The sequence below is a fragment of the Tamandua tetradactyla genome, chromosome 6, assembly GCF_023851605.1.
Source record: "Tamandua tetradactyla isolate mTamTet1 chromosome 6, mTamTet1.pri, whole genome shotgun sequence".
Lineage (NCBI taxonomy): Eukaryota > Metazoa > Chordata > Mammalia > Pilosa > Myrmecophagidae > Tamandua > Tamandua tetradactyla.
The window spans coordinates 57,798,605-57,820,294 of NC_135332.1; the positions used below are offsets into that span (position 1 = coordinate 57,798,605).

General features: G+C 41.5%; 2 protein-coding genes and 2 pseudogenes across 2 annotated transcripts in view; all 4 read right to left on the reverse strand.

Moving 5' to 3' along the window:
• ITGAE (integrin subunit alpha E) overlaps positions 1-20,481 on the reverse strand; it is an 86,832-nt gene extending 66,351 nt beyond the window's left edge. The window contains exon 1 of the mRNA XM_077165572.1: positions 20,388-20,481. Coding sequence (XP_077021687.1) covers positions 20,388-20,421 — 34 coding nt within the window. The 5' untranslated portion in view covers positions 20,422-20,481. The remainder of the gene's footprint in view (positions 1-20,387) is intronic.
• The window catches only part of NCBP3 (nuclear cap binding subunit 3), a 61,139-nt gene that overhangs the window by 3,274 nt on the left and 36,175 nt on the right, over positions 1-21,690 (reverse strand). The gene's annotated exons all lie outside the window — the stretch shown is intronic.
• On the reverse strand, positions 2,704-4,910 carry LOC143686063 (L-lactate dehydrogenase A chain pseudogene; annotated as a pseudogene).
• On the reverse strand, positions 5,764-7,167 carry LOC143686064 (eukaryotic initiation factor 4A-II pseudogene; annotated as a pseudogene).

Here is a 21,690-nt window from a genome sequence, read left to right on the forward strand (position 1 = left end):
TTTTCACAATCACACAGTAACACTGTGTCACAATTACACAGTAACATTGTGTTGGTCTCCTTTTTATTGGCAGATGGTGACACTAAGTATTGGAACTTGAGCTCAGAGTGCCTGGGCAGAACTGTATGGAACCACGCCACGTTCCCTAGTAAATCAGGAAATGAGATTAGTTTATCATGAGCACCATGCCTTCACTAACTTGCTAAGTGGTATAAATGGTGTTTATCACAAAACTTATTAGCAGGGCAATTTAGCTTAAGTTGTCCTGAATTCAGGTAAGTCAAGTCAGCTCTTGAATCACTTTTAACTGTTACTTTAGCAACCATTACCACTAATTTCCATTAATAATACCCTGAAAGCTTTGGTTCAAAGCAGAATCAATGTCTTTTCTCTCCTGTGACTTAGAGTTCTGTAACTTTGTGTGATAGTGTTCTGACTTTATCTATTCTTCTCACTGGTGTTCCTTTCACCATGCTTTGATAGGCTAAACAAGGTGGCTGCTTGGAAAGATAGCTATCCAGGTTATTCAGGCTTTAAAATAGTCAATGGAAATGACAAGAAATATACGCTGTCAAGAGTGTAGGCATCTTTTTAGCAAATTCTGTGGAATTTAAGCATCTGAGAGAACAGTGAAACTAACTAAATTCTGTAATTTTTCTTTTCTATTTTTTTTCTTCCTGGATTGGTGCCATGGTGTTCTGTTCCTTCCGTATTTATAGACGAAACACCTTTTCCTTAGAGGTTTCTAAACAAAATCCATTTGGTTTGAAATCAAGTGGTTGGAACACTGTTTTGACATTTTAAGCACATTGTTGAAAGTTTCATTGAAGGAGCATTCAGTCAATGTGTAATCAGTTTGATTCTGCAAGTAGCATAGCACCTAGTGTTTTGGAGCTTTGGTTTCTTGAAGACCAATACTCACAGTGGATTTTGTTCTTGAACAGTACCCCAGCAGATTTGATATTTGTTGGCTTGAGGTCAGATACTTTTTTTTTAAAGTAGAATTCTGCCTAACGTTGATAAAGTCCATAAATTTGTCTAGAAAATGAAATCTGTAGATTGGATACTATTCTAAATCTTAGAGTGATAGAGGCAGGGAAGCTGTGATGCCATAAATTATCCCTTCATGTGTTAGATTTAAGTCAGTTGAAATGTATTGTTGTACCACGATTTATGCTTCAATAAAAGTTTGCTTAATTCAAAAAAATAAATCACAATGTCACTTTAAAGGGTATCCATTCACTGTATGTAAATTTTACCAAAAAAAAAAAAAAAAGAAACAGAAACAAGCACTGAATGTCAGTTGATCCGTATACTGAAATATTTAGAGATGAAATGTACTGATGTCTGTAATTTACCTTCAAATGCATCAAAATATAAATGGCCTGATGGATGGATAGGTGGAGATATTTGCGATGAAGCAAAGATAACAAAATGTTGACAACTGTAAAACTTAAGGGCAGTATGTGGTTTCTCACTATACATTTTTTTTCAATTTTTCTGTATGTTTAAAATTTTTCACTAAATTTTTTCTTTGAAAAAATAGTGACATATTGTCCCACAAAGAGGCTGTGCTGATTTACATTCCAGCAACAAAATAGGAGAAAGCTTATTTCCAGTGTGGTCTGTGCTTTGTGCAAACCTATTCATCCCTGTTTTAAAAGAGTATCTCATCCTTATGTTACAAAATTATTTTTTAGTTATGAGGCCAAGCACTTTTTATAAGTTTGTTTACCACCTATTCATTTGCATTATCCATTTTAAAGAACTATGTATTATTTTCTTGTTAACTTGAAAGTTTTTTTTATATTCAAAAGAAATTGGCAATGCGTGACAGATACTGTTTCTCACAGCTGTTTGTTCTTTGACTTATAGATGATATTTTTTCTATACCTACATTTTTAATATAGTCAAATTTATTTTTCCCTTTATGATTTCTGAACTTTGTGTCATGCTACCCCCACTCAAGTATTATTTTTTTAAACTCACTGATTTTCCCTTTGATTTTTTTTTTTCGTTGGTGTTGTAATTGTTTTGAGATTCTTACCCTTGAATCTCTGATCCATCTGGAATTTAATTTTCTGTACGGATTGAGATCGGGATTCAGTTTTACTCCTTTTCTCCTCTATATGAAACTGTCTCAACATTATTTCTTGACTATTTCATCTTATTCCTATGGATTTGAAATGCCACTTTTAGCTTAATCAAAATTTTCATACATATTTAGCCCCCTGTCAGGGCTCAATTCTGCCCCTCCGGCCTCATTGTTTCTTGCTGGGATACATTCATCAGTCTCCCAGCCTTTCTCTTTCAAGACTCACTCCTCTAAGACGGAAATACTACTGGTCAATGAGAGGGAGGGGTTATGGGCATGCCATGTGTGAGTTTTTTCCCTTTTTATTTCTTTTCCTGAACTGATACAAATGTTCAAAAAAATGATCATGGTGATGAATGCACAACTATGTGATGATATTGTGAGCCATTAATTGTACACTATGTATGGAATGTTTGTATGTTAAGAATTTTTGTATGTTTGTATGTTAAGTTTTATCAATAAAAATATTAAAAAATAAAAATAAAAAATCCTCTCCACACCAGCTGCAAGAAAGATTTTTCAAAGTTTGATCATGCCTTTCCGTTGCTTAAAACTCAAATGTATATTATGTGGAAAAAAAAATAAGGTGAAGTTCAGTATAAGGACTTATCACACAAAACTGTTTACTTAATGACTTTTTGAAAAGTTATACCACGTTTTGGACAATGACTGCTTTTTTTATGGTTTCATAACTTCTTCATCCCTAAACACACTAAAAAAGACATGCTATAAGGAATGAAATTCTGACAATACAGCTTCAGGCTAAGATAGCCTGCCCAATTTACTTACCACAATAGTTTCTAGTGTGACAATCACATGGAACCAATCCGCATTGCATGCCAAGCTTGGATAAATCCAAAATGCTTTGTTTTGGCTATGTACCAATGAGAGGGCTAAAGCCTTACCATCTTTTATGATTCTGCAGTTTGTTGAGTATATAAGCTATTTCCATGTGTTTTGAAGCGCTTATTTTATCCTCAAGGTCTTTTTCTGCACTACAACGTTATTTTTAAAGGTAGTTTGAGAATAAGGTAACAATAAGTCCCCCCAAAACGTTGAAAAAAGTAATTAAGAAATGGTGTAAAAAGAAAAATTTACTTTCTCAATAATGATTTACTTGTACCCATCTTCCACCATCCACTGTCAAGTCTTCTCTTCTTAATGAGGACAATAAACATTTATTACACTAAATCGCTTATACAACTGTATTTGTTCACTGTTCATGATTTATTTGGTGGCTTAGATAGTACAACACTTGAATAGTTGGTTGCATTGTTTATAGGTGGACTTTTTTTTTTTACATTACATGGCAGTGTACTTGGTATAGAAAAGACGATCCTTTAGAACAGCTATGCACAAGAAATGCAATATTGGATTTACACATTGGCATCCAGGATGTGACTGATTGGGGGGAAAGAAGTTGGACTAGACATGTTGGATGAAGGAACGAGGATGTATATAGTTCATGGTAATCATGCATTCTTCTGGTTTGAAAGGCAACTGCAGCATGTGCAAAACTGGTTCTGGTGCTTCAGAGGTGAACTATTTTATACTAACCAGTTTGGGACTACCCAAGATAAATATCATCTTTCGCATCAGGATATAGCTATAACATTTTATGAACCACTGCTATTTCTAACTTCAGGAAATTGATGCTTTCCCTAGGTCATCTTAACAGCACTGCTTTAATCACAGATCAGATAAAAAAGGACAATATGCACAACCCCCAACTAAAATCCTGTTGTAATCTAGACAGTGAAGTACTGCAGCATCACAAGGCTGTAAAATTGCAGCTCTTTTTGGGTCCCCCAAAGTGCATCTGCACTCTTCTTCAAAGAGGCCTCTTCTTCAGGAGTCAGTTACCCTAATAACATCTGACATTGCATTCTGTGTCAAGATGCAAGGGACACTAAGGAAGACATCATCTGTTATTTCATCGAGACCCTTAATCATCATGGAAACTGGATGTACATGCCTAAGATTCTTCATTACACTTTCTGCCAAATCTGCCATAGACAGCGCAATGACCCAGAGTGTAATCTTTCAATCTGATCACCGTATAAGCATTATCAACCACCTGTTTGTGAACCTTTTTCCACTGTTTCTTATTAGCATCAGTGCCTAAAGTAGGATGCAAATTTTTCAAGGAGACCCCAGCAACATTTACTTCACTCCATATAGGTACCCTAGAGTCTCCATGCCCCCCCAAGGACCCAGCCAGGACCGCTTAATGGGTGAATTCCTAGCCTCTCCCCCATTAGGTAACAGAACCAGGCTGAATCCAGATTGCAATCACTTCCAATAACAGTTCTGGGGAAAGCCACTTATTTTCCAAGCCACATAGGTCAAGATATCTACTGGAATGTAAACAATGAGGAACATGCAGTTTGGGTTTATGTTACAACATTAGGAATGATGAATTTATGATGTTTACATTACGCGGCACCAAATTAAGATGCTTTCTCCCTCTTGTTGACATGCTCCAGCTGTGATGATATCCAGCTTGGAATTTGCAGTCACACTATAGTCTTTGCCAGAGACAAATTTTGGTGTTCTAGGGAAAAGGCTGCCGGGTTGGAGATCTATCATATCTCCCTCAATTTGTTTTCTATGACATCAGCAAGAGCAAGTTCATCTGCCAGTTCCTTCATTAAGATACTGATAGCACAGGCTACACCAACAGCACCAACCCCAACAACTGTAATCTTATTCTGAGGGATTTGCTCTTCCTTAAGAAGATTTTGAACCAGCTGATCCTTGAGACTTGCCATTTTAGACTTAGAACAGAAAGGAAGCCGGCTACATGTTGAGCGGGCGTTGGTAGTGTGTGATGAGTAGGTCCAAACTCCCAGGTGGCAGCTCTGAGACCTACAGACTGTATTTTTATTTTTATGTTATTGGGTGTGTTTTTTTCATTGATATAAACTTGTCTTATTGGTCAGGAGATAAATTTTTCTACCAGTAAAAATTGTTTTCAAATATTGGGTTAGATGGAATGCATCACTGCCTTTCTATTGAAAAAAATTTTAAGTGAATATACAATTTATTTAACATTCAAACTTAGTTAAGACATGTACTGTGACAATTCAACTGGGTTTAACCCTACCCAGGGCTTAGCAACAGGGTCCAGCTCATTAATTAGCACTAGCTAAATACTTTATTGAATAAATACAAGCAAATGCATTCAAGTGCTTTCTAAAAAAAATCTATTTTAAAGGCCTTTTTATTCAGGCTAATGAAAGATACAATAAAGGCAGATATGCTAGTTTAACATAAATGGTTGATTTTATGCAGCACTTACATCTTTTAGTTCACAAATATATTATTAAATGTCAGAGAACATCTAATACTAGGAAACAAATACTAGGAATACTAGGATACAAATACTAGGAAACAAATTTCTAAGAAAAAAAGATGTTACAGACCCCATCTTTTATACTCAACCCCAATAGACTAACTCTAAAGAGATAAAGTCAATGACTTTCCTCACAAAAGCTCACAACTAAAGTTGCTTTGCTATCAAAATCTACATTTCTGGGGCGGGCCACGGTGGCTCAGCAGGCAAGAATGCTTACCTGCCATGCCCGAGGACATGGGTTCGATTCCCAGTGCCTGCCTATGTAAAAAAGTAAAATAAAATCTACATTTCTGGGCGGGTATCAGTGGCTCAGTGGCAGAGTTCCTGCCTGTCATGCTGGAGACCCAGGCTCGATTCCTGAAGCCTGCCCATGTCAAAAAAAAAAAAATCTATATTTCTGATCCATTATAAGCATTGAAACAAGATTCAAATATTCCCAAAGAAAGAAGCACAATGCACGTTGCAATTGTCTGTTCAGCAACAGCAAGCACTGCTTTCAAAACTATCTCATCCCAGGAATTAAATAAGGTCAGTCACTTTCATTGGCATTTCCTCCACTGTGCATTGCAGAATGTCTCAATGTCTTCTTCAGGAACAAAGTTAATAGCCACACCTTACCTCCCAAATTGACTCCCTCTGCCAATCCTGTGAATATAGTTTTCACAATTGGTAGGTAAGTCATAGTTTATAACCAAAGACACTTGTTGCACATCAATCTCGTGAGTCAACAATTCAGTAGTGATCAGAACACGACTCGAGCCTGATCAGAATTCCCTTATGATAACGTTTCTTTCCTTCTGGTCCTTATCACCATGCAGTGCAGAAAATGAAGTCCCTGACAGGTATTTTCTCAGTAAGCCAGTCTACCTTGCATCTTGTATTGAGAAAAATGGCAGCCTGCGTAATGGCCAGTGTCTTGTACAAATCACAAAGTGTAGTTAACTTCCATTTCTCTCTTTCAACGTTACTGTAAAACTGTTTGATTCCCTCAATTTATCCTTCTTCACCAGAATTCGAATTAGATCTTTCATGAACTTTTTAATAACTTCCAATACATCAGTTGGCATTGTAGCAGGAAGCAGCACAACCTGAATACTTTTATTTAATTATTGGAAAATCTCATATATTTGATCCTTAAACTCCCGGCTCAACACTTCATCTGCTTCATCCATAACAAACATTTCGATCCATTTTTGGAAAAAGATATCTTCTGTTTATCATATCTCCCTGGAGTACCAACAACAATATGTGGTGCTCCTGCTGCAGTTTTTGCATTTCATTTCGAACATTGGTTCCACCAACACAGGAATGACAAGTTGCTCCTATATAGTCTCCCAGAGGCAGAATTATCTTTTGACTCTGCTGAGCCAGTTCTCTGGTGGGGCCCAACACTAGTGTTTGCATCTCCTTGAACTCAATCTCCAACTATTGCTGGATGAAAATAGCAAATGTGGCATGTGGCCGCTTTGCCAATACCTGACTGAGCTTGAGTAATCACATCATACCCTTTAATATGGGGAATACTAGCCCTCTGCCAAATAGCTGAAGGTTTCTCAAAACCATAAACACAGATACCCCAAAGAACAGATTCTTTTAAATTCATATCATCAAAGTTATTAACATTCTTACTCCAGCTGCTCTCAATGACACCAAAAGGGTCACTTCCCCCTGGGCCGCCACGTTCTCTGTTGTAATCCGCGGAGCCACCAGACATGATCTGAAAAACCACTCACCGCCCAACAGAAAAGTTCTACTGAAATTTATGGAAAATGTTTTCTCAGTTGTGGATTTTCACTTAGCAGTAGAGATTTTAGGATCAAATTAAAATCATTAGGTGACGGATAGGTAATATAAACTATGCTGACTTTTGTATAAGGGAAAGAAGGAGATACATTCAAAACAAAGATGTGTGTATAGATTCATATAAACAACTGGAAGTATAGGTTAAAAGTTAATTAAATTGGGTGGAGGGGACAGGGATAGAGACAAAAGGGTGTCTCTGAATTTTTTTTATACAATTAATAATAAAACCAACAGCTGTTTTGTGACAGAAACGACGGCAGACAGAAAACACTAGAACGACATATTTAAAGGACTGAAGGAAAAAAAATGCCAACCTAGAATTCAATACATAACGAAAATATCTTTCAAAAATAAACATGAGGTCCGCGGCTCTGAGGCCCCGGTGGTGGACCCAGGTGTGTGAGCAGGGACGGCGGCCTGGGGGCGGCGAATGGCCGAGGGGCAGTGAGCGACCTCAGCGCGGATCCCACCCAGGCCCTGCATTGGATGCCCGAGCTGCTGAGGCCTCGGCAGGTGGACGTGGCATCGCCTGTGGGGGCCAGAAGACGCCACTGCCCTGTGGCGACTCCCGGACCCTCCAGCCCGGCTCCCAGCAGGCAACTTGCAAGGAACCGGGGCGAGTTTTAGGGTGCTTTGTGGGTGCTCTGCCTTTCTCTGAGAGAGGCAGCAGGGAAGGAGAAATGGCCGCATGGTTGCTGCCAGCCCAGCCTCAGGAGCATGTGGCATTCAGGGATGTGGCCGTGTTCTTCAGCCAGGATAAGTGGATGTACCTGGACCCTGCCCAGAGAGCCTTGTACTGGGAGGTGATGTTGGAAAACTACAGCAACCTGGTGTCACTGGGAATTCCATTTTCCAAACCAAAGGTTATCTCTCAGTTACAGCAGGGAGGAAATCCCTGGATGGTGGAAAAAGTTCCTAAGGCACATGTCTAGGACAGGAGAGCTTGCTTGAAACCACAGTTTCTAAAGAAGAAAATCAGGAAGGGATAAAGAAAAACGCATAGATGATGGTCCTTTTCACTTTAAGTTGGGAAAAACCTACATATATGAGAGCAGGTTAAAGAAGCAACAAAGTAAAAAGAACAAACCTTTCAGGGATGAATTATTTACCATCAAAAAACTGTACATGAAGGCAAAGAGCTTTAAAGGTATTGAATTTGGGAAAAAATCTGATTCTAAAATCATCACTTATTAGAAAAACCAGAGTTGTTGCCAGAGGAAGGAAACCTTATTTACAGCAGTATTCAATTCTGCTTAAACAGCTGGGAATCGGTACCGCACGTAAATGCTATAAATGTAATGTTTGTGGGAAAATCTTCCTCCACAGTTCTTCTCTGAGTAAACATCAGAGAATCCATACTGGACAGAAGCTCTCTAAATGTAAGGAATGCAGAAAAGCTTTCAGCCAAAGCTCATTCCTAACTCAGCATTTGAGAGTTCATACTGGAGAGAAACATTATATATGTAGGGAATGTGGAAAAGTCTTCAGTTTCAGCACATCTCTTATTGGACATCAGAGAATGCATACTGGAGAGAGGCCCTATAAATGCAGTGTATATGGAAAAACGCTGAAAGGTAGTTCATCCCTTAATAATCACCAGGGGATTCATACTGGAGAAAAGCCCTATAAGTATAACGAATGTGAAAGAGCCTTTAGTCAGTGCTCCTCTCTTATTCAATGTCATAGAACTCATGCTGAAGAGAAACCCTATGAATGTAGACAATGTGGAAAAGGCTTTACTTCAATATCACGGCTAAGCAGACGTCACAGAATTCACACTGGAGAGAAACCCTTTAGGTGTAATGATTGTGGAAAAGTATTTAGCTACCACTCAGCCCTTATTATACATCAGAGAATATACACTGGTGAGAAACCTATGCATGTAAAGAATGTGGGAAAGCCTTTAGCCAAAGTTCAGCTCTTATACAGCATCAAAGAATTCATAAATAATTGTAGGAGAGAAACCCTACAAATGCAACGAATGTGGGAGAGCTTCCTCCTGGATTTCATGGCTTAATGCATATCACAGAATTCATACTGGAGAGAAACCATATAACTGTAAAGAATGTGGAAAAGCCTTCAGTTCTCACTCAGCAGTTAATACACATTGGAAAATTCATAGTGGAAAGAAACCGTATAAATGTAATGACTGCGAAAAGGCCTTCAACCAAAGCTCAGCTCTAATTCAGCACCAGAGAATTCACACTGGAGAGAAACCATTTAACTGTAGAGTATGTGGGAAAGCTTTCAGACAAAGTTCATCTCTTATGAATATGAGAATTCATACAGGAGAAAGGCCTTATAGATGTAAAGAATGTGGGAAAGCTTTTAGTCAGAGTTTATCCCTTACTAATCATCAGAGGACTCATACGGGAGAGAAACTCTATAAATAGAATGCATGTGGAAAACCTTTCAACTGAAATTCATTCCACATTGAGTATCAATTCCTCCTGGCAAGAAAGTGATGAAGTGTAATCAGTAATGGGGAAAACATCAAAATACTGACCTCTTCAAACAACAGAGACTCAATGATACAAGGTAGCCTTGGGAATATTTGAAAGTTTCTATAACAATTTTTAATATATATCCTAAGGGTAAACTGACATATTCTTTACCAACTGTAATACTGAAAATTTGTTAAAACAAAGGGAGAGTATTAATTTGTTTTCTCTCCAATGATACATAATAACCACCAGTTTATATAAGCATCATTGGGAAGCATGCTAATTTATTGAAAACTAGAGCCATAAAATCTGGACTTCAGATATTGGAATCTATTTTTGTAAAGTTAAATTTAAGTGTTATGTAAACCAATTGTACTTAAGAGGCTGGAGAGGAAATTGTATGCAAGTGACCTGTAGGTACCTCACTGTCATCGATTTTTTTTTTTTTGGCAAAAACGTATTCTGGGTTGTTAAAATGTTTGTATTGTTTCTTCTCTGCTCTCTAAGCCACTCGTTGAAAACAAAAGTGATTCTATGTTGTGTGTATCAGTAGTTCATTTCTTTGCTGATTACTGAGTATCATTCTATGGCATGAGTGTATCTCAGTTTGTTTAGTTATTCACCCATTGAAGTATGTTTTTTTCCAGTTTTTTAGCTATTATGAATAAAGCTGCTATCGCTAAAAAAAATGAACACGAAATAAAGGTATTTTTTAGATAAAAACCAGAGAATCAAATTGCCAGTACCCTGCAATAAAAGAAACACAAATTCAATGTTTCAGATAACAGAAAACTGATTCAAGATGGTACATATAACTGCAGGAAGGAATCAAGAACAACTGAGAGAGTAAATATGTGGGTACATATAAAGGAATCCTAACTGAAAAAATAATAATAGTAATGTTTTGGGGACTTAAAATATTTGTAGAGGATAATATAATATCACAAAAGATGAGGGGGGTAGCGGATATAATATTCTAAGGTTCTAGCCTTACCAGAGAAGTGAAAAATTTAAGAGTTTATTTTAGGCAGTAATCAGTAAAGGATGTGTTACAATCTCCAGGGTAACTACTAAAATAATGACATATAAATGCATAAGCAACAAGATAATAGAGGGAAAATAAAGTTAAGAAAGGAGAGAAAAAGAAACATAAAAATATGAATGTCAAAAAGAAAAAAAAATAGTAAATGGTAGCCAAAACCCAATAAAAGCAGTGATAATGTTAAATGCAAATAGATTAATACCCTAAATAAAAGATAAAAATTGCCAGAATGGATATTTTTAAAAAGCTAAATCCATCTATTTATGCTGCTTGCTTATAAGAGACACACCTTAAATATAAGAACTCAGAAAAGTTAAAAGACAAGAAGCCTTAAATTACAAGAGAAAAAGGTGCATTTCTTTATGATAAGGGGTCAATTCACCAGGAAGATAGAAAAATTTAAAATCCTTATGTATCCAATGACAACACTTCAAAATATACAAAGCAAAACTTGACTGAATTAAAAGGAAAAATACAAAATCCACAACTGACACGAGACACTTTAATAAAACTGTCATATTAGCTGATAAAAGCGGACAAAAAAATTAATAAGCACATAGAAGATCAACACAATAAGGTTGACCTAACTGACAAATGAAACACCACACCCAACAATGGGAAAATAAATATTCTTTTCAAGTGCACATTTACCAAAATTGACCATTTGCTGGGTCATAAAGTAAGCTTCATTAATTTCAATGGATTGAAATAATTGAGAATATGTTGTCTGACAACAGTAGAATTAAACTACAAAATAAGCCAAAGCTGTACATTCTAAGACTGCATTTGGAGTAGCAAGGCTTGAACAAACTTCAGCAAAGGAAACAAAACAGGGTGTAAAATAAATGCAGTAAGTGTGGCAAAATCCTCAAAACTGTTTAATGTATGCTTGTCAAAACAGTTAAACTTGAATTTAATGACACCATTAACATTAACTTCTAGTTTTCAGGAAATTTAGGGGCAAAAGGAACGGATCACATCATGGGAAAACAAAGACATGACTCCTGTATGTAGATGTCCTACAGGATAAATGACCAAGTTCTGTAACGAATCAAAGACAGAGAAAAGACAAACAAATGATGGGTGGGTGAAGGCACTCCGGGCTAAAAGAGACACGACAACCGAAGGTTCTGTGTGGCCCAATAGTTCCAATCTATTTGGATCTTGATTTGCACAACCTAACTGTTTAAAAAAGACATTTTTGAAGTCAGTCAGGGAGGTTTGACCATGGACTGGGTATTAAATGATACCAAAGAATTATTAGGAATGTTAGGTGAAAAGGACATATGACCATATAAGATAAACCCTATGCTCTTCAGAAATGCATACTGAATTAGGCGTGAAATGACATGATGTCTGGGATTTGCTTTAAAATAATGTTTTGGAAACTTTAATGTGCAAACAAAGCACGTGAGCACATTAAAATGCAGATTCTGATTTAGTAGGTCAGGGAGCGAGGCTCAAGATCCTGCAATTCTAACAAGGTCCTGAGTGATGTTGATGCCACTGGCCCTCAATCACATTTTGAGTATCAAGATTGTCAAATAACTTTGGCAAAGGAAACAGAAGGGGAGAGAAAAATAAAATGGAGTAAAGGTGGCAAAATCTTGATAATTAATAATCTGAGTGATGAGTATACTGGGTTTACTATGATTATTTTCTCTACTTTTGTATATGATTACAATTTTGTTTAAAAAAAAAAAACTTACAAAGGCTCATGGAGACTCTGGGGCATCTGCCTCTCTCATCTCTGAATGTCTGGTCCCTTTCTCTTGGCCTGAGCCAAAGTAGACAGCTATGCTTTATTAGCTTTTCTTTATATCTCTACCTCACCCAGAATGATTTGTGATGATTTACACAAATACCAATACAATAAGATTATACTCATTTTAAAATAATGGGGCAGGCAGAAAAGGACAGAGAAAGTGATTAAAGGAGTCCAAGAGCTAATCTGTATCATCTTCTACAGTTGGCCCCATTTTGAGCTCTGAACACAATGCTGGCACACAGTAGGCACTTTAAAAAGTTTTTGAAAAAAATGCATAAATGAATTAAGTTATGCTTTTTTGAAGCAAACATGAAGATGAAAATGATCAGTTATATCATTCATAGTATTCACAAACTTGAAAAATATATATTATTCTGGGGAAGAATAACTATTTCTGCTATTTTAACTAGAGAATATTTCCCTGAGGGTCCTTTCAGTGCCAACATGGTAAATGAACAAAACCTGCACCCCCAGTTTTGCCACTGTCTCAAAGTAGAATGCAGAAAGCATAGCTGGACCTTCAGATTCGGTTCTTTCCTGTTTTGGGGGGTATGGGTCCCTTTGAGAATATGATGAAAGTACTGGAACCCTCCCCAAACTTCCAAATGCATATTCATACAAAATTTCACCCTCCATCTGAATTGCTCTGCCCTCAGATTGCATAATGCCTTCCCCTCCATTCATCTCCATTCATCCTCACCATTCACCTCTTTGGAGATACTTTCCTGACCCCTGAATCTCCCTTTCTTTTCTGTTCACCACCCAGGCATCCCGTGAGAATTGACTCTAGCATTTCTCACTATCTGACACTATCCTACTCACTTCCTTGTTTATGGATTGCCTGTGACAGTTTCCTCCACTGGTGAGTCCCATTAGGGCTAAGACTCAAAGAATGAGTCTGCCTCATTTGGCACATTATCCAGTGGCATGGCATGGTGGTCTACACTTGGTAGGTGCTGAATGAGTGGAGGGGAGTCACTGACCCCCTGAAGCTACCCATGGACCCTCAAGGACTAAGATTAAGATCCTCCAGTCAGGAAGATGGATGCGCTGCCCACCATGAATGCGGAATGTAGGTAAAGAATGGCCAACAGGGAGTCGGGGCTCGGGCTACTCGGCCCATTCCATGCTGAGCCCTGGGTTTCTCGGGCAACCAGGCTGGGGGAAGAGTGGAGTCAGTAAAGGTGTGTTGAACTAGCTAGAAGAGAACTAAAAAGCAAGAACTATCATTTTATTTATTTATTTATTTTAAAAATATTTTTATTGACAAATCTTCACACACATACATTCCATACATGTTGTATAATCAACAGCTCACAATATCATCACATAGTTGCTATTCATCACCACGATTATTTTTGGAACATTTACATCACTCCAGAAAAGAAATAAAAAGAAAAAAGTAAAAGCTCATATATCCTATACCCCTTACCCCTCCCTCTCATTGACCACTAGTATTCAACCTAGTCAATTTATTTTACCCCTTATCCCCCCTTTTATTTATTTTTTATCTATATCTGTCCATACCCTGGATAAAAGAAGCATCAGACAAAAGGTTTTCACAATCAGATGGTCACACTGTAAAAGTTGTATCGCTATACAATCGTCTCCAAGAATCAAGGCTACTCTAACACACTTCAACGATTTCAAGTACTTCCCTCCAGCCACTCCAATACATCATAAACTAAAAAAGGATATCCATATAATGCATAAGAATAACCTCCAGGATAACCTCTGAATTCTGTTAGAAATCTCTCAGCCACTGAATGAGCCACTGTCTCATTTCTGTCTTCCCCCTTTTGGTCAAGAAGGCTTTCTCAATCCCATGATGCCAGATCCTGGCTCATCCCAGGAGTTCTGTCCCACATTGCCTGGGAGAGTTACACCCCTGGGAGTCATGTCCCATGTAGCGGGGAGGGTAGCGAGTTCACTTGCCAAGCTGGCTTACAGAGAGAGAGAGGCCACATCTAAGCAAGAAAAGAGGTTCACTGTGGGTGACACTTGGGCATAATTCTAAGTAGGCTTAGCCTATCCTTTGCTGGAACAAGTTTCATAGCGGCAAACCCCAAGATCGAGGGCTCAGCCTATTGATTTGGTTGTCCCCACTGCTTGCGAGAATATCAGGAATTCTCCAAATGGGGAAGCCAAATATTTCTCCCTTTCTTCCCAGTCCAAGGGGACTTTGCAAATACTTCTTTATTCACTGCCCAAATCACTCTGGGATATATTGGGGCATCACACTAACCTGGACAATCCAACAAGATCTCATACCCTATTCAAGATTCCATGTAGTTATGATGTTCAACTAAACTGAGCATACACATTAAATTAGATGACACACTACCCAAAATATAAATTTTGCACCAAATAAACATCTCTCCCTTTGGTCTCACACAGAAGTTGAAGCTTTTAAATATGCACAGTATCATCCTTTACCCCATATTCTGATCAAACTTAATCCTATCCAGATCAGCTTCAGGGAACTACCATCTTGTTCCAACGGGTGACTGGCCCTTTTTTTCAGCCTCTGTAACTAACAGACATGATTTGAAAGCCTCGAGAAAAATCCATCTGGGCATCTGTGGCACTTCCCACCTCTAGGCCTTCACCCAAGCTGCTCCCTCTGCCTCACATCCTTCCTCCCCATCTCCCCATCTCCCAGGCATAGCCTATCCTTCGGGGTCCTGCTTGGACATTCCCTGAATGCCCCAGCATTCAATCCAGATTCTCAGTCAGAGTGACTCACAAGTCTCGAGCCCTCTGTTTCCCTCGGTACCTCTGTCTGGCTCTGATTAAATCCTGCCTGGGTCAGTGATCTGTGATTAAGTCTGTCTTCCCCAAACTGTGATCTGATCTGAGTCATTGCCGACACCCCCAACCACAAAGACCAGCTCAGCACAAAGCGCCGAGAAGATGCGCAATAGAAATGTTAGGGTGGGTCAGATATTCCTGTGCCCCCTACTGCATCCCCAGGTTTGCTTTGTTTAATGAGAGGCCTTGGTGAGAGATCTCTGAAGGGGAGAGGAAGAGGATGAGCCCAGCAGAGAGACAGTCACAGCTACCCACAGGAGCACCTGCAGCCTGCTGTCTTCCAGGTACCGTGCTGGGATTTAAGGCTCAGCAAGGTAAAGCGATTTGCTCTTGGTCCATCTGATGGAGGCCAAGGTCTGCCTGATTTCAAAGTCTTTAGTAAAAGCTGGAGATGTTAAGGGTTGGCAAACAGAGAGACTAGGGGTCACAACGGCCCCCATAAACTGGACACCATCCCTGCTTGGCACGGCTCCCTGTTGTGCTAGTGGCTCACTAAGCTGGGTCAGCGTTCTGGCTTAGAAAGCTGGCAATTAGGTCCACAAGAACCTCCTGTGGGAGGCAAGAACCATTGTGACAGGTGGTGATGAGGGGCATCATATTCACCAAGCTTTCCCCATCACCTTCCTCTCACAGACCCTCCAAGCCCCTAGGTCAGGGAATCCTGTCGACACTCAGAGAAAATAGCACAGGCCGCAGAGGAAGCCAGGCATGAATTCAAATCTTTGCTTTGCCAGAGTCACTGAGGGACCTGGAATTTATTGCTTTGCCTCAATTTCCCCACCTGTGAAATAAGGAGCTGAGGCAAACTGGACCAATATCCAACCCAGAGTCTGATGTGTTGAAGGTTCATTATGTGGAAGCTGGTGTTAGAGGGGGAAGGATGGGTGGAGAGGAAAGACTTTTTATTTCTGAATTACTCAAGCAGTGTCTGACCTAGATGACGCTTCTAGTATCTCTGGATGTCTATTTCTTCATGTATAAAATAAGACAATTATATTAGGTAATTAGGTAAACTTTTGTGAGTATAGGACTGTAATGAAATATGGACTTTTGAATTTAGATTCAGGAGAATCATGAATATTTCCTGGGTGCCTTATTCACCACCAATAATTAAAATAGTGGGTGTCAAGAACCATAAGCTTAGCTATTAAGGAAAACTAATCATTTTTAAAACACAGTAATACAATGTCTGAGGTAAAGAAAGATTTAAAGGAAGAATGATGTAGGGGTGTTAGGTACATACTGTGTGTCCAAAGTTGGGCTAAGTGATTCATACATTGTACCCTGTGATCCTAATAGCAACAAGGGATTTTTGGAAAGAGACATTGAGACTCAGAGATTAAGGGACTCATCGAGTGCACACAGATCTCAGGCACAAGGGAGGGCCTGCATGTTCTTTGACAGCCTGGCCTTTCTCTCAAGACCCCTCTCCTGCTGTAAGACATGAGAACTCAGCTGAACCAATGTCTGTCACCACACAACCCGCAGGGCTGCTTCCCCCAAGCTGTCCCCGGCCACAGGGGCCTGCTGAGTCAGACTATGAATACCCCTCCATCCTGTCGCCACCGCTGCCTCTCCCCACCCCCACCACCCTCATTTCCCCTATCACACTGGGTATTTTAAATCCACCATCTCACAGTACAAACAGTCATCACCATTCCCGCTTTAGGAAAGTGTAGTCCAGAGGGCATGGTTTGCCCTAGTTCATGTGAAGGGCCAGTACTGAGCTGGGGCTAGAGCCCAGGCGTCGTGATGCCCAGCCCAGGACACCCAGCCAGGCCTGACTTGAGAACACTCCGCAGAGCATCTACCCAGTGGAACAGCTCTTGGACCACATGTTCACAGCCCACCCACCTTGGCCTTCTACGTGGAGGCTTCATCATCTCAACCCCAGACACTGTAGCCCACGCCTCCTCCCAGCCCTCACCCTTCACAGTCTGTCTAATAATACTGCTCAACTGACTGGGTGCTAGGCTCCAGGCTAAGCTTCTGGAGTTTGATTTTCCTCCTAAATGTTTCCCACAAGTGTCTCTTCCTCCTTCATTCACCCCACACCAACAGCCCTAGGCTGGACCACAGCAGCAGCACCCTCCTGGCCGGCCTCCCCTCTGTCTTGGACTCCATTTTCCACCCAACATACCAATCTGACTGTCACTACCCTGCTTAAAGCTTTCTGTGACTTCCCACTGCCCTGGAGGTCAAGTCCAAGCTCCACCTCCTGGCGCTCTGGGCCAGCCACATTTCTCACCAGGCCCCTTCACCACCATGGACCCCTGAACGGGTCACCCACATTCATTTCCTCCCGTACACACCCTACAAGCCAACCTTCCACATGGGAGATGGATCCCCACATGGCCTGCATACCCTCCACCTGCCTTGCCACAAACCCTGAACTTCTCTGACACTTTCCTTTGCTGAAGCTATTCCTTCTGCCTGCAACATCCCTTTCCCATCGTCCTGGTTGAGGGGCCTGCAGGCATCCTCAGGCTGGCACTATTGGGGTTACTGTGAGTGTGTGGCTCCTTTCTTGCTTCAGAGGAGCCCCCAGACAGGGACAGTGTCCCCCTCATTCCTGCCCTCACTACCAGGGCACAGCACACCTGAGTGGGGGGGGGGGGGGGGCGGTGAGTTGCCGGCAGTGTCATAGCACAATCTCCTACCCCTACTCAAACCTCACCCTTTATCTTCCTAAAAAAAGAAAATAAATAAAATAAAACCCAGGTCTTTGTCACCTTCAGAGAGCCCCTCCCGTCCAGCAATCTGTACTTGCTTAAGACCTCCCCTATTCTTCAAGGACCACCAAGCTTGATTCCCTCTTTGACCCAGCAGGGCCCTGCAGGCCACAGCCTGAGTTGGTGCAGAGGTCAGCAGAGCAGGCCCTGGACTTCTGGCTCTTTCCTTTCACCATTGTGACATTTTATAGGCTGATAGCACGGTTCCCTTTTTCACAGTGAGGGATATACACCCAACCTCTGAGACCCAAAGGGGAGAAATGAGTTGCTTCAGTCAGTGTGAGCCAGGAGTAAAGACTGACCTGGTGACAGTGGGCTTTCTAGTAGCAAAGTGTGAGGGGTGTTGTGGGCCTTTCTGGGGTCTCAATGTGACTGCGTACCTGTGCCTGACTCTTCTATTTAAGACCTCCCTTAGATGACTGGTGCTATTACATTTGCTCCCATGGATAAAGGAAGTGAGGATATCATCCCTGTGGTTGGTCTGGGAGGGGGGAAAGGACAAGGGCAAGCCAGGAACAGTTTCGGATTCCCTTTAACCTATTGGAGACTAAGTCAAGCACAGGATTCAGGGCCCTGGACTGGGGGCCACAGTCTGAGAGGCTCCTCCCATTCTTCCTGGCACCCCCTTGCCAGAGATTCTCTCTGAATCTCTCCAGTCCTCAAGACAGTGCTGGTCTCACCTCCTCAGGAAAGCTCTCCTGCAGTAATCCATCCCTAAGTCTCAGGACTTCACAACTTGGAGCAGAATTGCCACAGCTTCCTTTCTCCTACCCAGACCAGAGGTATTGGGTCCCTACCCTCACCCCCTTCTCATAGCTTAGCCAAGTTGAGGACTAAATAATCTCAGAGCAAGCCCCCTCCATCTTGTTCTCTCCTGTCCATCTGCTAGGGGAAGTCCTAAGCCTCAGAAGGGGTTTGATAAATGTCATCTGCTGAAAAAGGTACCAGGATGATATTGTCCCAGAGGCTGCAAAAGACAGAGACAAGCAGGAACATGAAGTGATGCCAGGGATAGTGTCCTAGGTTATGGAATTTTTCTAGAGTTGGGCAGCAGGACAGAGAGCTGGGCTCAAGCCCCAGTTCTCCTGGTATTTTCATTTGCAACCTGGAGTCACTGACCCTCTCTGGGCCTCAGTCACCTCCTCTGTTCTGAGAGGGATGAACAAGAACATGTAGTCTAAGCATCTTTTCCAGATATTCTTGGTGATGGGGGACCAAAGCTGTAAGCCATAAAAAGAGCCAGACTCTCCACGCTCTATATATAATTGAAAATAAAAATCATAAACTGTAAAATAAGGAAAAGCAAGTTCAACGTTTTGATTTTTCCATGACTATTTTGAGGTTTTTGAAACACCAAATATTAAAAAACATGTGATTTGCAGGTACCCTCAGCATGCTGCGGCCTGCCTCTGGGGTGATCTGGCCCCAGAGTAGATATTAATCCCAAATCCCCTTCCAGCACAGACTCAGCTTTCTTCAGATACTCTTTGGAGCTAACAGCCTGCCTTGGCACATCCTTCCGAGAGAATGAAGCCTCCCAGGAGTCTCTGAACTAAGCATGCCTGACTGTCCACCTAATTCTCATTCCTGTCAAGCTTCTGTCCACACTGGAGATCCCCAAGACGCCTGCCCAGAGCACTGGGTAGAACCACCCTGGCCTCAGTCTTGTCTGAACAGCCTCCTGGGGCTCACAGCCCATGCTCAGGGCCCGGCTTCTATGAGAGGATTAAAAGCCAAAATGGGACCCCAGGAAACAAGAGGAAGTGCTTGTCCTCCTCCACCCATATATCAGTTCTCATTCCAGCCCTGACATATCAGGAATGGGAAGCAGACTTCCCCTAGCACACTGGCCCTCCAGCATGCCGACACTGAAGTGTCTCACCAACACTCAGTCTCAAAGGGTTCTCACCCTTATCAACCAAAGTCCTGGTCTGCTCTGTAGGTGCTCTGCTGGGCTGGACGAGGAGCATCAGCAGCCTCTGCCCTCAGAACAAACTCAGCACAGACCTGAGGACCTGCTTAGAGTGGGTACAGCGGGGAGAGGGGATGAGGGAAGGGGTGGGTGCGTGTCTGGAGAAGCAGCATGGCATCTGAAGCCACAGGCAGACAGTACTGTCAACACAGAGCTGCAGAGGCCCTTCCCAGCAAGCCTGGAGATCTAGCCCACAGAGCAAGAGAACTTCCCTGCGAGTTTTTCACTGCTCATCTGTCGGCCCCTGACTCCCACGTTTTCTCTGACTTCTGGCCTTGACTGAGCCCCATCAGATAGACAGACAAAGCCGTGTACTGCAGGCAGCTAGCCAGAACTAAGGGCACAGCAGCCCCTTAACTTACTGGTCATGCAGAGAAGAGTGGGGAAGAGCCACATGTCAGCTGGAGCCAAAGGAGCCGCGTGCAAGCTGAGCTGGAAGCTACAGGTGGAACTCAGCCTGCTCAGCTTCCCCTCTTCTCAGCTGGGGCAGCCTAGAGGCGGGGACAGAGGCAAATACACAGGCAAGGACCCACAAGCAGGCACTCCCCTCATATAGAGCAGACCATGTGGCTTCCTCAGGAGCTGTAGGCTGGGTCCTGAGAGCTTAGAGACCAGTCAACGGGGCTCCATTACCCTGCTTTTACCCACACTTCGGTGAAATGGTGTACTGAAGTTTGGCCTGCGGTGTCTTTGGCAGATGCATTATTAATCCAGTTTGCTGTCTGTATCATCCATGAGATCCAGTCCCCTGTGCTGTCCCAGGACCCAACACCAAATACCTTAGCCCAGTCCCCAGCCAAGTGGTGCTGCTTGTCTCAACAGTGAAAGGGACCTGCCCACCACAGAAGTGTCCCCACAATCAGAAACTGGGTTCCCACAGCTGGCCCATGTACTCAAGAACCCAGGGCTGTAGGGGCTGGGTGAGTGGAAAGATCCAATGCACTGACTGAAGTCACTGCCTCAATTTACCTTTGGATTTTTTTTTTAATTTAGCTACATCATCATGGTGCCGAAACGGATTTAAAAGTGCTCTGGGCTATCAGAATAACAAAGGAGGTAAAATTTCATTAATTTTCCAGCATATCTCTGATCTAGCCCAGAATCCCAGAGAATAAATTACCAAGTTTGCAGTTCTATTTGAGAGCTAACTTCACAATTTGTCAAAAATTTCCCGTGACCTAGGTCTTTATCACACATTAAGTTTCTCTTGCACCCACTGTCCCCCATGTTGCTGAAGTGCAGAGCAGTGCTGTCCAACAGAACCTTCTGCAACAATGGCCCTGTTCTCACACTGTTCAATAAAGCAGGCAGAAGGCATTTAGGACCACTGAACTGTTGAGATGTCACTAGTGTGACTGAGGAATTGAATTTAAAATCTTACTTAATTTTTAATGAACTTAAATTTAAAGAGCGAGAAGATTCCATGTCCTGCACAGGAAGGCCTGCATCCCCAGGAAGGGCACTGTGAACTGTTAACATAAGCGTTAATATTTAGTGGAAAATATTGTTGACTTAATGGCTAGAGGTAAATAAAATTTATCTTGTTTTTCACATTAAAAGCTTGTTTGGCCAAAGTTCTGTGAAGATTTAATGACGCTTAAAACATTTTTGCACTGTCTGCTTTGGTTTGAAAAATACTTTTGACTATTATGAGCACTCCCTGAT